This window comes from Barbatula barbatula, assembly GCF_947034865.1.
Source record: "Barbatula barbatula genome assembly, chromosome: 13".
Taxonomy (NCBI): Eukaryota; Metazoa; Chordata; class Actinopteri; order Cypriniformes; family Nemacheilidae; genus Barbatula; species Barbatula barbatula.
Genome location: NC_136776.1, coordinates 9084937 through 9100110, shown reverse-complemented (window position 1 = coordinate 9100110; position 15174 = coordinate 9084937). Strand labels below are relative to the sequence as shown.

Genomic DNA, 15174 nt, shown 5'->3' with positions numbered 1-15174 from the left:
ACAATTGCAATAAAGCTGTAGGCCTACTTCATTTACTGGTCGGTGCTCATTGTCAAAGCCTTGCATGAAAGCACCCAACAAAAACGTACAATAATACTTTTCATTAAACTTTTTCAACTTAAATGTTTCTCGGCAGAATCTCAAATTCAGCGTGGTACTGTAGACTCAAAACACTGTATTGGCGCAGTGGCACGTTAAAAATAAACCAAAAAAAGGTTACACATTTATTTATTTAAACATAAGTTTGATCAATGCAACGACGCGAACTAACACGTCCAACACTATTTATGTAAATAATAATAAGCTATAAACGCAAATAAAAAAGACAACGACTAATAAACGCGCGTTTAACTCTGCAACAGCAGCATACTCATTCAACAACATTTACATTATAACCGTGATTTTAAAGTATATAGTATAGTCAGATGTTTTTGACTGATTGATTTGTACAGTACATCCGTTGTTTAACTTCAGTCAAACGGTCAAAACTGGTTTATTTTGGTGAACGCACCTCGATCTCCTTCCGCGCGTCCAGACTGCATGCGGCGCGTCTGATCAGCAGGTGTATCGGGTAATCCTTCGCCACCATCCTGACAACAGGGGAAAAACCTGTAGCTTTGTAAACTGTGTTACATCTTACAGCTTGGAGGCGCGAGCGAGCACTGCTAGCTCAGTTCAAATCACGCGCAGCGAGAACGCGCATAGAAAATGCGTCCTGAAGTGACACAAGTGCATCTATTTCATAATTTTTTTGTCCCGATTGCTTGAACACAATGCTTGAAATCATGGCTCTTTTCTCGAAACACAAATCCAGACCTTCTCACCCAATTTCCCCAACATTTTTTCGGGTAAAAAAGCTAATTAGAAAAGTTAACTTTTCCTCCAAACATGACACACAAGCCCCTAGAAACACTCACACAACAACATAGTCTTTGACACTGGTGAGATCAATTCAAAACACTGTTACTAAAACCTCTTATTGGGATTCAAGACATAAAAGAGTGCAGAAAGAGCTAAATTCAACATTGAGCTTTAGGAAAAAATAAAATATTACACTTAGTGACCGTTGAGGGATATTATAGCAATTTCTTGGTTTTCTTAAAAAGATTAGTAATCAATCCTAAGTTCTGAAAAAATATAGAACATGTCAAAAATGCTAAAATACACTATGAGGGTGTACACTTTCTACAGTTTACTAGATACAGACTAGTGAAACATCTCTCATATAAAGTGTGTATTGTAATTATACTGTATGTTTACAGTAAGTAATATAAAGCCCTGTAGATGATTTTACCTGTGCTCCTATTGATATCATCCCGAGATTCTTATTGGTGTATCTTCAGTTTTGCTACTGAATGTTTACTGGTGGATAAATGTTTTTCATTTGAGTTTACATCTTGACACTTCAGTTCATTATATTATGTGTTAGTGTTTTCTGAATGAGAACATGGTTAACCTTTGCAAAATGAGGACGTTTTTGTGAGGGGTTGGTACAAGTTGGTGTATTGTTCTGAGAATGTGTTTATAGTTGTTTCGAAAATTGTGAATTGTTTTATGAATTGTGTGCTAGCAATCGAGAAAAAAATGATATTAATTAATATTATATTCTAGATATAGTGATTTATGGAACAATACAATGTCCATCTGATGAAGAAAATGAAATGTGATGGCGTCATATCCGCTTTACCCAAGACACTAGATGGTAAGCCTGCAACCTTTAGTAAAAAGATGGCGTAATGCAGGAAAGCAGACTGTTCCTTGGTTGGCTGAGGTGCCTCATATGATTCATGTAAGCAGTTAGAATTTCCTCCAGATCTTGCATCTCCCTAATAACACAGTCTCTGGCACTACCCTCGTTTTCCACTTTTTCTGCCGTAGAAACCATGACAACACAGTCGCATGGACAAATGTTAAAGTATTAGTTTGTAGCCTTTATCTGTGGCGAGCTGTGAGGGAACTCAAAACAAAACACTTTATTACAAAACAAAGACCCATGGTGGGGGTAAACGGTAACTGAACAGAAAGGCTACTAAACAAATGTAAAAATAAACTTCCCACGATGGGTGCAAAACAGAAAGCATGGAAACAGATACAAGCCAAACAATTCCATGTCTCTCCTCACATTAAACACGTGGGGCTGTCATGATCCTGCCACTAGACTTGATAATCATGACCAAAGGAGGCAGAATCATGACAGAACCCTCCTCTTAAGGAATGACAACCTGGCGTTCCTCAAGGGGACAGAGGAGACGGGACTGACTGGGACAAAGACATGAACCAACAAAACATGGAAGACATTAACAGTGGGAGACAAGAACAAAGTTCACATGGGGTGGAACAGGTGGGGGAAGAGTCCTTGGGTGGGTGGGGACAGTTCATAGAGGGTCATCAGGAATAAAGGAAACAGTTGCTGGGGGAACCCCCTACAGGGGTGAGGGCATGACGGGGGAAACAGTTGGCAGTGGTGCCGGCTGGAATGCCGTCTGGAGAATCGACTGGGGTGCCGGCTGGAGTACCAGACTGGAATGCCGACTGGACCGGACTAGATGCCGTCTGGACAGGGACTGGATGCCTGTGCTGGTTGCAGCGATCCACCCCTCCACTTCTTTCTCTTGCTACGGGCCACAGGGCTAGTGGCAGGCTGCAGAGATGTGGTTGGGGGCATGGCCAGCTCCGCACTGGAGGAGTCAGATGCCATCCCCCAGGACTCCCTTCGCTCTCTCGTCCTGGAGACTGGTAGGAGGGGCAGAACCAGCTGAGGTTGAGGTGGGAGGGGCTCAGTCCCCCAGGGTGGCGGTGACCAGGACGCGGTCCACCAGGATATCCGCCAGAGTAAAGGGGTGCCTGACATGAGGTGAGGTCCTGGACTCGTCCCGGTTGCACAGGTACCTCTCCGTGCCAGTAAAGTCCAGAGGCCTGGTCATTCACACCTCACTGGCAGTGAGGGGTTCAATGAGGCCGCTGTTGAAAATGAGCTTCAGCTTGCCCCCTTGCTGAACTCCATCCTCACCGGCGCTGTCAGGAACCCAGGGCATCACCTCAGGGTCCTTCTGTCGGACACCGAATAGAAGGTGGGCCTGCCGGGAACGCAGCGTAGATCCCTCAATGCTCAGGCTGCCTGCTTAGTTCAGGTATGGCTGTTGCGTTCTGTAAGTGTCAGAGAGGGAAGAACCCAAAAGCAGGCAGCGGTACTAAACACAGTACTTGAACACTTTATTACAAAACAAAGACCCACGGTGGGGGGTAAACAGTAACTGAACAAAAAGGGCTACTAAACAAATGTAAAACAAAAACTTCCCACGAGGGGGCAAAACAAATTGCAAAGTAACAGATACAATTCACAAGGCAGGAACACGACAAGGTAAACTTTGCAATTGCAATACTGAACCAGACAGAGTATACGCTGTAACGCTGGACACAAAGCAAACTTAGCAAAACGCAACAGCACAGGACAGCAAACACAAGGGCATTATATAGGGGAAATAACAAGGGAAGATACAAATGGGTAGGTGTGGGTAATTAATGAGTCACAGGCGGGAAGCTAAACGAGGGAACGAGGGGCGGGGCCAATCACGAGACTGGAGAGAGCGCATGGAATGCCAAACCAAACAAATCCATGTCTCTCCCCACATTAAACACTTGGGGCGTTCCTGCCACTAGACTAGAAATTCATGACCAAAGGAGGCAGAATCATGACAGTGTGTCATGTATATATTTACCTAACAAGCAATAATCGTTTTTGGAACACATGACTACATAGTAATACATTTATTTTATGAATTACATCTAATTTATTATAATGAAATAAAATCATGTGATCAAACGCAACATTTATCAAAATTGATTACTTCACATCATCCATTAACGTGATTTCTTATTTACGTTTGATTGATTATAAGCAGTGGAGTTGAAGCCAACAGTTCCTATTATTCCACGCTCATTCATGGCGTCATGAAGCTACACCATTGTTGTTATTTTCAATATATCTGTTTTGAATGTGCGCCCTCTAGCGGCGGATTTTACAAATTGCTCCATTAAGGTAGAATATTAACATAAATACTGCACCTCAATACTCTCTTGTACTCGTTCTGTAACAAGAATACTTCACCTCTGCGGGGGCTAATTTGTATGCTTTAAATAAATCTAATCTAGTTTTAGCCTGATGTATGATTCAGTAAGTGCAGAGCAAGTGTGAAGGTAATTCAGATTCAGAGGTTTTGTTCTGGTCTGGCTGTGAGGTTCCTGTGATTGTGCTGCTATCAGATGTGAGGAAGTGGAGCTGAGGATTGAGTTGGCAACTCAACTGAACACCAGACAAAGCACTGATAGTAAACAAACTTTTTTTGACATTGAATCAACGTGCTGCTCAAAGTAGTACAACGTAGGATGAAGTTGGACAGACAACTGTATGACTTTACAAACTTAAGTGACAGTGAACAGTGAAAAGTATAAATAGACAGACATTTGACTATGAAAAAAGAAAATGTACAATATACACATATGGACAGTATATACACAATAAATACACATTAGACGTTGAATATACATATGAAATATGCAGGTGTATACATGAACGTGTATGTATAATCGATCAACCATATAGTGCACATAGTACAGATATACTGTAGTTATGTCGATTTGGTAATCAATGTTTATTGCATTAGGTGCAATGCACGAGGCATTATAGTCCATGAAACTGTAGTGCATGGTAAAAAGAAGTGTGACTTTGTGGAATGTATCAGTTTTTGATGTTGAGCAGTCTAATAGCCTGAGGAAAAAAGCTTTCCTCTTCACCCGGTTTGTGCCGGACCAGTATCGTCTGCCCAAGACAGAAAGGAGAGCAGCCTGTGATTCGAGTGGCTGGAATCACTGATGATCTTCCTGGCTTTCCTCATACACTGCCTGGTGTAGATGTCTTGGAGAGACATTGCAAACTTGTTTGACCAATTGCGCAAAAATTCACATTACTGCTGTGATATTCCTGTCTGTCACACAAACTATGGAGGGAGAAGTTACCACATGTGCCACAGTTTCAGGGGTCATTGCATAATGCATTTAAAAACATGTTTATATTATTATATACATCCCCAAGGCCCACTTATAATTTCAGCAAAGTTTTTAATGTCAGTGAAGTTGAGATTTTCATGTAAAGTTGTATTTTTTCTCGCTCTAGGAAAATTCACACAAGCCTTAACAAAAATGAAACTGCAAGTGGGTAGTTGACGAATAAATCATTTGTCATACTGGATACCTCTATATTTTGCTTTCTTTTTCCCTTCCTCTTCTGTACTTTGAAAGTGAAAAGTGAAAGTGAGTTTTTTCTGTTTGGTAAACCATAATTGAAATTCGGATGGGGGCCGGTGTTGCCCCCAAGTTGGTTTCATTCTGGGCAACTGCCTACTTCACTTACATATGCCTTGAAATTGCCCTGCTGTTACTGACTGTTTGGACATATCAAATTTGTACATAAACATAGTTACACTGTAAATATGCATATAGTTTGTTACCCAGAAGGAGCCTGTGCACTGCATGAGAAAAATGAACAGAAAGTAAGAGAGCCACGATCACAGCACAGTAGCCGGTGTGGTGTTTTTGTCTGATTGTGTTGCTTTTGTAATACAGGATCTTAGCAGTTCAGTGGAAGTGACTGCTGGTTACACTGAAGTATTAATGCATCATGTTGTTTATAATCATTTATAACAAACATTTATTTATATAGCACTTTTCATACATAAAATGTAACTCAAAGTGCTTCACAGCTGCAAAAACAGTATAATATTAGAAATGACATAATATAATAATAATACAATTATTTTTTGAATTTTTCCAAATTTTCGGAGCATAATAACTAAATGAGGTACCACCAGATGGCCTAACATTAACTGTGCGATATTCTAAAGACCACCACTAGAGGATCTTAGAGTATGATTTGGAATGTATTTTACAGACAATCGGACTTAAGTTACTATTTTATACTTTTTCTTATTTGTTTTGTCCAAACGCATATATGAGAATTCTACCTATAAGTGACAGTCTCTAAAGCCGGTCTTTAGGCTCTTTACAGTTCGTGTTTCCTCTTTTACATGGTTGCATGTGTCTGGCTTTTTCTTAATTATACAATTACTCAACACGAGTCTCCATATAATTAACACATTGAATCCACTCTAGTGACTGTTGGACATTTGAAAAAAGCAATTGATAGTGATCAATCATTTCTTTTCTACATTAGAGGAACCACTGGCTGCATTAGAAACAATAGCGCTGGCCCCTTTTTCCAGCGTGTTATGCCAGTGACCTCATCGATATCAGCCAAGCTTTTGTGCTGCACTAGCTCAACTGAACACATGCCAGGTAAACGCGTGTAGTCAGACTCCTCTGGTCACTGAGACCCCAGACTCACCCCACATTAGTAAGCTGAAAAAACAGCTCTGACTCACAGACACAAGCAATAACATTCATTTGATCCTCTTAAGGGAAAAGAGAGTTAGTTAGTTAGACCCAGAGGAAAATGGTATATGGAGGTTGCTCTATTATTAAATATCAACTTAGTACCAACTAAGCCTTAAGTTTCTTCTAACATTGCTTGATAAAAAATGAACAAAAAAATGAGAGTGTTATCATTGAAACACATGACGTATGGAGCTGTAAACTTAATCTGAAACGTTCTAGATTTGGGTTCATATTGAGAATGCGACATTGGTAAGATTTCTGGTTCTCTTTTCAGGAGAAATCTGAGATGCAGATAATATTTAAGCAAAAGTTTCCATTTGCTTTTCAGAAAATCTTTCTACGGAAAAATAAGATTAGATGTTAGATATAATAAGATATTAAAGAGATCTTAAAGAGAGAAGTGAACTGTGATGAACATGACAGCTAACTAGTTTGCACAAACAAAGGGAAAATAGATTACCAAGAATTGTTTAACAGGTAAAGAGATTTGGATGTGGATCTGTTAATGTGCAATATTCAGAAGTAATTTTGTGTCTTGAGCCACATGTACAAGTAAAGGAGGAGTACCCAAATATAAGAACAATGGCGAGCCATGTAAGTTTTCCTCACCAGCTTTTTTAAATACTCTCGTACATTAATATATTCGGTAAATGTCAAACAGAGGTGTTTGGACTTACTTAAAAACCACTCCTAGTTCAAGGCATGTTATTTGTCATTATTGAAGCCATTTCCTAACATCATTTATCAGCAGGATAATCTTTGGCAGATGAAGAAAAGGAAAACGTAAGCTTCAAAATGAAAAACTAGACTGAAATCCTGGAGAGTTTTAGTGAAAAACAACAAATTGCTGAATGTTCCTAGACCACAAAATTGTTTTACATATTATCTTGATAAATACATAAAAATTATATTGAACTATATTATTAATAGACATCATGTTTTATTGTTAGCTGTATTGTTTGAGTTATTATGGCTTAAAGCAAAACCAACCAACTGCAGTTTGATTGATATTAATTGGAATGCACAATAAAAACATGATTTAATTTTTTTTTACAGCTTTTTAATGTCTATATTGGTTTTTATCTACTGTTTTTGTGCTCTCATGTATTTTCTGTAAAGCTGCAAAACTGTGTGTTATAAAAATGTTTTAACGAATTATGTTTCTAATTACCGGAGATTCTATATACCACAAACCACTTCTTTTAACGTCGAGGTTGCAGAGACCAAATGAGTCGTGAGGTTTTAGAGGGATTTATAGGGAGCTATAAATGACATTTAACAGCTGTGTTATGCACAAACAATCAATACAGTCAAAAGAGAAATGTGGTGCCCAAAGAAAATAGCCCAAGTAAATATCATCTTCTAATTACAATTACATGTGCAAGGTGGCAGAAGGCTGACCTTTAAGAATATGTCTGCATATATCTAACAGCCAATAAGACAATGAGAGTAATTTTCCTCATCACACGGATCATTCATCAGTAAAACAACTTTTATAATTCAACATTTTCTGCACTGACTTCCTTTACAAGAAATAGTGTCATTTTAGACTGAAATGTCACCTTGAATGGCATGAGTGTGAAAATCATGAGACAATGGCCCTCATTCATAAAACATTTGTTAACATATAATAAAAGTAAATTCTCCTAGCAGAGACACTTTGGTGATCTGGAAATATCTGATCAATATAGTAGTGTCTCATTTCGAAGAATATTACTGAATATAAAAATGCATTAATCACCAATATTAACTGAATAAAAAGGGACAGTGACAAACGTTGCAACATTGAACAGTTAAAAAAAAGACAAACTTGTGAAATTATGCAAATTATTAATCAAAAAGCATTGTCATCAGTTTGCCAAAAAGGACTCAAAATGTTCACAAAGACATCATTAACACAAGGTAGGTAGAAGGTGTAAACTTCATACCTAAAACATCTTGAAAATAAAAACCTTTGCATGAATCTGAATATTTTAACTTTATGAACGATTTAAGCCTACACAAAAATTCCGTCTTTCACAAGCTCAAAATGTTTTGCGTTGTTTATTTCTGCTTTTGCTCAAACTTATCAAACCAGGATTTCAAAAGGCGTTTTTATCGTGTAGCAAAGGTTTTTGTTCTTTAGGGTGAAAATGCTAGTATTCACATAAAATACTGTCACGGAATGGCTTGGACAGAACCCAGATGCAGGCAGACGAAGGGTTAACATAAAAAGCTTTCATTAAATCAAAAACCCGCTATGGGGAAAACATGAACAAACATTAGAAAACAAACACTTCCCACGAGGGGGACCAAACAAAACAAGAATCTTGGAATTTAAATAATTTCACAAACTGAAACAGGAACAAGGGAAATCCAACAAACACGAGGACAGGTATAAAAGGTGAGCAACACCTGTGAGACGATATCCAAACGTAGTAAAGTATTCAAAGTAAACATACATTAGACAATGCACCGACACTGAACAGAGTGACACTGGGGCTATATAAAGGTAGACACTAACGAGGAGTGATTACATGGGGAGAGTGGCGACAGGTGATAAGAATGAAAACCTAACGAGAGTGAATAACAGAGCAGGTGATGGAAATAACATCCCTAACGAGGGTGAAACACAGAGCAGGTGATGGGAATGAAACCCTAACGAGAAGATTACGGGAGACAGGAGGGCAGGGCTGAGAGACATAACCGGGAAACACGTGGCACCAAGTAACAGCAAAACCCACGTGTCTCCACACATAACAAAACAAAACCCAAAAGACGTGGCAATGTCATGACTCTGCCCAGTGAGCTAAAAACTCAAGACAAGAAGGACAGAGTCCTGACAAAATACAGACAAAATGCCTTGTAAACCTGTTTGCGGTCAGGAGGAATAATGTCGGCTGCTTGTGTATGCAGTGGCTACTTCTTAAAAGATAATACAACTTAAACTTGATGCTATGTTTATGTTTTTGTAAAGTTACCTATTTTTGTACATTGTAAACTTGTAATTTGCATTTTGTGTTTCATCAGAACCACATGATTGCGAACAAGCTATAGGAAGGAAACAGCAATAGGCCATTCCTGTCACAGTGTACTGTGGGTACTATACATTCAATCTATTTATTTTACTCACATTGATGTCCAAACTGCAGAGACTGAGTGAATCCACATCTATTATCTGCTTCCTCTTCTTCTGTAAAGACATTCATAATTATTCTATACATTATATTTACATGTTTTACTGATGGCACTGTGGAAGAAAAGCATCACATTCCTTAGCAGAATAAAAACAAAACAGACAATCCTTACTACTACCCCAACAGTACCAATATAACACAAAACAAAACAAAAATCGTCAGAAACTATCAGCACAATGTTAAGCATTTATAGTGTTTTTAAGCATTAATTTGAAAAGTATTTTAAAACAATGCAGCAAAGAAATCATTTAAAATGTATTGTGTGTGCTTGCAGCAGATTTGTTTTTCACATTCCATCAGAGCTCTGTGTGAACTTATTACTAACTGAGTGTAAATTGTAAGACCAACTCACTACTCATTCTAATCGATTTGGTTGGTTGACATGTTTTAGAAGCTTATTTATCTTAATTGATGCCATTCGCTTTATGTTAATTTTTATTCTTTTTTCACTGTAATTGTTTATTCTCCATGACGGCCAGCAGTGTGCAGGGTGAATATTTGCATCCTGACCCATGAGCAAGAACAATAGAACTTATGAAGGTCTGGAGCATGAAATCCTGCCTATGCTCCACGCTGTACAAAATTCTTCTTGCAAAAGGTAATAAAGAACCTGAACAAATAATTTTTAGTTGCAGGAATGATTTTTTAAATGTTTGTCCAAATGTGTCAAAAGTGTGCACAACTTGCCAAACAGTGTAATCTGAATAAAGAATACTGCAAGACTTTGAGTCAGCTGATGCGAGAGATGTGATCATGTGCCACAACATAAGACAAATAGAACCCATTGCAAATGAGGCATGTGACACGTCATGTCGCGTTGGATCCAGTCTGTGTTAAATGTAAGTATCTTTGGATGAAAGCATCTGCTAAATGAGCAACTCCAGAACAGATTATTGGGTTCGGAGAAGTAGTAACCATTCCCAAATAAAGATAATGTGTTTAGCACCTAATACTTGTCAAGCAGAGACTGAGGTAAGGTTCGATCCCCTGCTGAAAAAAACTGCACATGCTAGTTAGATTTGTCGTGGTATAGGTCAGGAAGAACCCAGCAATACCGGGTAACGCAGACTTTAATAATAAATAACAAAACAAATGCCCATGATGGGGAAAACACTAAACAAACTAGAATACAAAACTGAAAACAAAGACTTCCCACAAGGGGGGCAAAAAGAAACAACTAAGAATAATACTAAGAACTAGACAAACAGGGTACAAGAACATGAACTTTAACAGGGACCATGGCAGGGAAACATGTACAGCATTCAGGTACAACGAACGAGCACGAGACAATACACAAGAGGGCATCTTATAGGGAGACTAACAAAGGAGATAACAATGGGCAGGTGTGGGTACTGAAACACTCAGGGAAGGTTAACGAGACAGAAGGGCGGGAAACACTGACGAGACACGAGAAAGCACATGGCAAGTCAGAATGAAAACAAAGCCATGTCTTTCTCACAAAAAACCTAAGGCTATGCCATGACTCCGCTGCAAGACCAAGAATAAACATGACATGATGGCGGAATCATGACAAGATGTTTGAACAACAAGTCCTGGTTTGACAAGTAAAGTCAACTTTACTTATTAAGCGCTTTTTACATTTTTTGTTACAAACCAGCTGTAAAAGAAAACATATTTACTATAAACAAAACATATAAGCTTATACAAGAAAAAAAGGGGGAACACACAGAAGACAGACACACAGATTCAGACACACCCACACACAAGCGCGCACCAACACACACAGACACACACACAAACACGCCTTATTATTTTAAGTTTACTTAAAATACATTGCATTGTATGGTACGGTCTCCAACATAGTGTTCCTGCTGCCATCTCAATTGGAAAAGCATTGCATTAGTCATATGTTTAATCCAAGGGAAAACTACTATGTTTACATTTACATTTATTCATTTGGCAGTCGCTTAAAGCGACTTACAAGTAGTTTTATACAGTGGCACATTACTGCAGAGCAATCAGGGGTAAGGTGCCTTGCTCAAGGGCCCTTCAGTCATGACCTGCTGGCACTGAGATTAGAACCGGCAACCTTCTGATCACAAGCCCAACGCTCTAACCATTAGGCAACAGCTGACCCCACTTTACAGTTTTTATTTATAATTAACAACAACATAGGCTTCAGTACCAGAAACGAAGATTCTGGATTTCTAAACAGCAAACTGTTGCTTTAATCGTGAAAATTTGTTTGTAATCGATATAAAAGGCTGAAATTATGGGTGAAGAATCCCCTTCATATATATGTTTGTTGGGAAACGTGTCCTCCAGGTCCCCTTTTGCCATAAGCTTGCACACATTATTCTATTAAAAACAAACTTCAGTCTTGACACCACTCAGATGATCAAGCACATTTGTGTAGGTAATTTTGCCTAACAAGCTTAAGTTCCTTCAAAGGGATAATTCCCCCCAAAATGAAAAATCTGTCATCATTAACTCACACTCTATTATACACCTTTATGACTTTCTTCCTTCCGCAAAACACAAAGGAAGATATTTTGAATAAAGTTGAAAAAACGCTTTAGGTTACGGCCCGCAATGTACCGCATAATTAAACAGAATTTTCAGCGAAACTAATTGTACCAATAATGCACCTCTACAGTACATATCTGTAGGTAAATGGGAACAATATGCAAAGTTTGAAATAAAAAAAATATATTATAAAATATACTAATTTAATACAACGTGGCATGCATGACCTGCAGTATGCTAGACAGTGTGAACATACACTACATATTGTAATCACAATGTATCCATAAATAAGCTACTGTGGATATGAATTAAGTACGGTGATTCTTATTTCATTATAAAGGGAAATTAATATGGTATAATTAAAACGGTTTTTGCGCAAGCAAAACAAGCACGAATTAAGCAACTGTGAATTTGACAGAGTTTTGACTTTAGGATACAATTTTATTTGATTGATTTAAGGTAAGTCTTTGTGCAATACAGTACAAAAAAACTTAAAGCTACACAAACAACTTAAGGATAAATAAACTCAACAAACCAAGGCAGGGTTTCCCGAAACCATCTTAACGCTACATTCATTCTTAAGTTGCAGTATACTGTATACCTTAAGAGAGATATATTCTTAAGAACGACGAAGTAATACGAAGGTTTTGGGAAACCCAGCCCAAAGGAGTAAAGAGTTGCAATACAAATCTCAGTTGCATTACTCTCCAATCATACAACCGATCTTGCTCTTATTTTCTTGCACAGTCAATATGTTTTCTAAATTGAAAGGCAGTTATTGTAAATTAAATGATCACGGACAACAGTTTTGATATACTCTGTCTTAGCGAGACCAGGCTTAAACCAAATTATTATTTCGGTCTAAATGAGTGTACCCCACCAAGCTACTGTTATATGCATGAGCCACGGCCGTCATTAAGCCTCTCAAACTAAGACCCAAATAAACTGGGAAACTATAGACCGATTTCAAATCTCCCATACCTGTCTTAAATACTAGAAAAAGGAGTGTCCACTCAGTTGTGCTCTTTCTTACAAAATAACGACATACATGAAAAATTTATTCAGGCTTTAGACCGCATCATAGTACTGAAACTGCGCTCGTTAACATTACAAACAACCTGCTTATAGCATCAGATAAAGGTAACATCTCACTCCGGGTCCTGCTTGTCCTTAGTGCTTTGTTCGATACCGTAGACCATAACATACTTCTAGATCGCCTACACCATTGTACTGGTATTGAGGGGCAGGCACTATTAAAAAACATGGAATTAGCTTCCATCGCTATGCAGATGATACTCAGCTATATATCTCATCAAGACCAGATGATTCCTCCCAGCTATCCAAATTGGCAGAGTGCATTGAAGATATAAAACATTGGATGACCTCTAATTCCTTCTTTTAAATTCGAATAAAACAGAAATATTACTTATCGGACCAAAGACACACAAACCGAATATTTCTGATTATAAACTGCAAGGAGAAGGATGTACTGTTACTCCAACAAATACAGCAAAAGATCTAGGTGTTATATTAGACAGCAACCTGTCATTTCGAAATCACATCTCTAATGTCACAAAAACAGCCTTTTTCCACCTAAGAAATGTTGCCAAGTAACTGACGCGGAGAAGCTTAGTCATGCATTTATGACCTCAAGACTTGACTACTGTAATGCTCTACATAGTGTTTGTCCTGCATCATCAATAAACAAACTACAGTTAGTTCAGAATGCAGCTGCCAGAGTTCTAACCAGGTCCAGAAAATACGATCACATAACCCCAATTTTATCACCCCTTCACTGGCTACCCATTAAATATCGTATTGACTTTAAAGTTATTTTAATCACTTATAAAGCCTTAAAGGGTTTAGCCCCTACCTACATAAAATAGCTTCTATCACACTACAACCCATCACGCTCTCTAAGATCTCAAAACTCAGGACTTTTGATAACACCTAGAATAACTAAATCCACCAAAGGGGGTCGAGCTTTCTCATACGTAGCACCTAAACTCTGGAATAGCCTTCCTGATATTATTTGAGGATCAGACACACTCAACCCAATTTAAATCTAGATTAAAGACGCATCTTTTCAGCCAAGCATTCACTTAATGCTAAATATGCTAAATAAACCACAGAGAGACTGCTGACATTAGATATTATTTACTAGGTCTTTTTTATAACAAGTTAAACTATTCATGTTCTGTGTTTTACCCTTTTTTGTTTTTTTTTCGTTTTTCCCCTGTCAAGCTGCTTTGGAACAATGCAAATTGTGAAAAGCACTATATAAATAAAATTGAATTGAATTGTACTGCTGCTTTGTAGCAATGAAAATTGTAAAAAGCGCTATATAAATAAAGTTGACTTGACTATTTAATCTCATTATAAACATCAGAAGCCTTAATTCAAAACCACAGATCCAAACCAGTTCTGCTTAACAACAATGAAAGTGAATAGATGTAAATTTGCAAAGACTTTTTGATCCTTTTTCTGAAAAATTCTGACAATCCTCTGAAACGTCCTCTCTGGAAGTGCATTAACACTGTGCTTGGATTTGCCAAGAGACAGAAGCCTATAAAAAGTCTCAGTATTCACATTATGGACAGACATCTTAAAAATCTAATTTAGAAACTTCTATGTGAAATAGAAAAATCTGAGTGATATAATTTCCTCTATGGTTAGAAACATTACTCACCTTCTGATAGATGAATAGGCAACACCCCATCATTGGGCTTTACTTCAGTGTTCCTCGACAGCCCCAAAACACTTTATATCCCGCTTTAAACACTTCAATACAATATCAAGCTGTGTGCTGCTGTCACCTGCCTCAGCCCTCAGCCCTCAGCCATGAGCGTCTACATACTGTACGTGTATGTCCGCACACAGGAGACAGCTCCTGTGAACCACAAACAGGATGTTCAGGGGGAAGTCATGCTGGTGCTATATCAGGCCAGAGCAGGGCTCAAGCTTTCAGACGATCTCTGTTTTTGTTTGTGTGTCGCTGGGTGGCGTCAAATGACCCTTCAGTAAGGGGAACAGCATCCTGTTGTAGGGAAGAATCGTGTAC

General features: G+C 38.3%; 1 protein-coding gene across 3 annotated transcripts in view; it reads right to left on the bottom strand.

Moving 5' to 3' along the window:
* The window catches only part of arhgef3 (Rho guanine nucleotide exchange factor (GEF) 3), a 34976-nt gene extending 19964 nt beyond the window's left edge, over window positions 1–15012 (bottom strand). For 2 of the 3 annotated variants that reach the window (XM_079471312.1, XM_079471314.1), the window contains exons 1-2: window positions 14803–15012; window positions 9563–9622 (exon numbers count right to left, since the gene is read on the bottom strand). In XM_079471312.1, the coding sequence (XP_079327438.1) occupies window positions 9563–9622; window positions 14803–14835 (93 nt within the window). In that variant the 5' untranslated portion in view covers window positions 14836–15012. Of the gene's footprint in view, window positions 1–511; window positions 716–9562; window positions 9623–14802 lie in introns of those variants that run through there. The other variant, XM_079471313.1, reaches the window with a different exon arrangement.
* Between the last annotated feature and the right edge of the window lie 162 nt (window positions 15013–15174).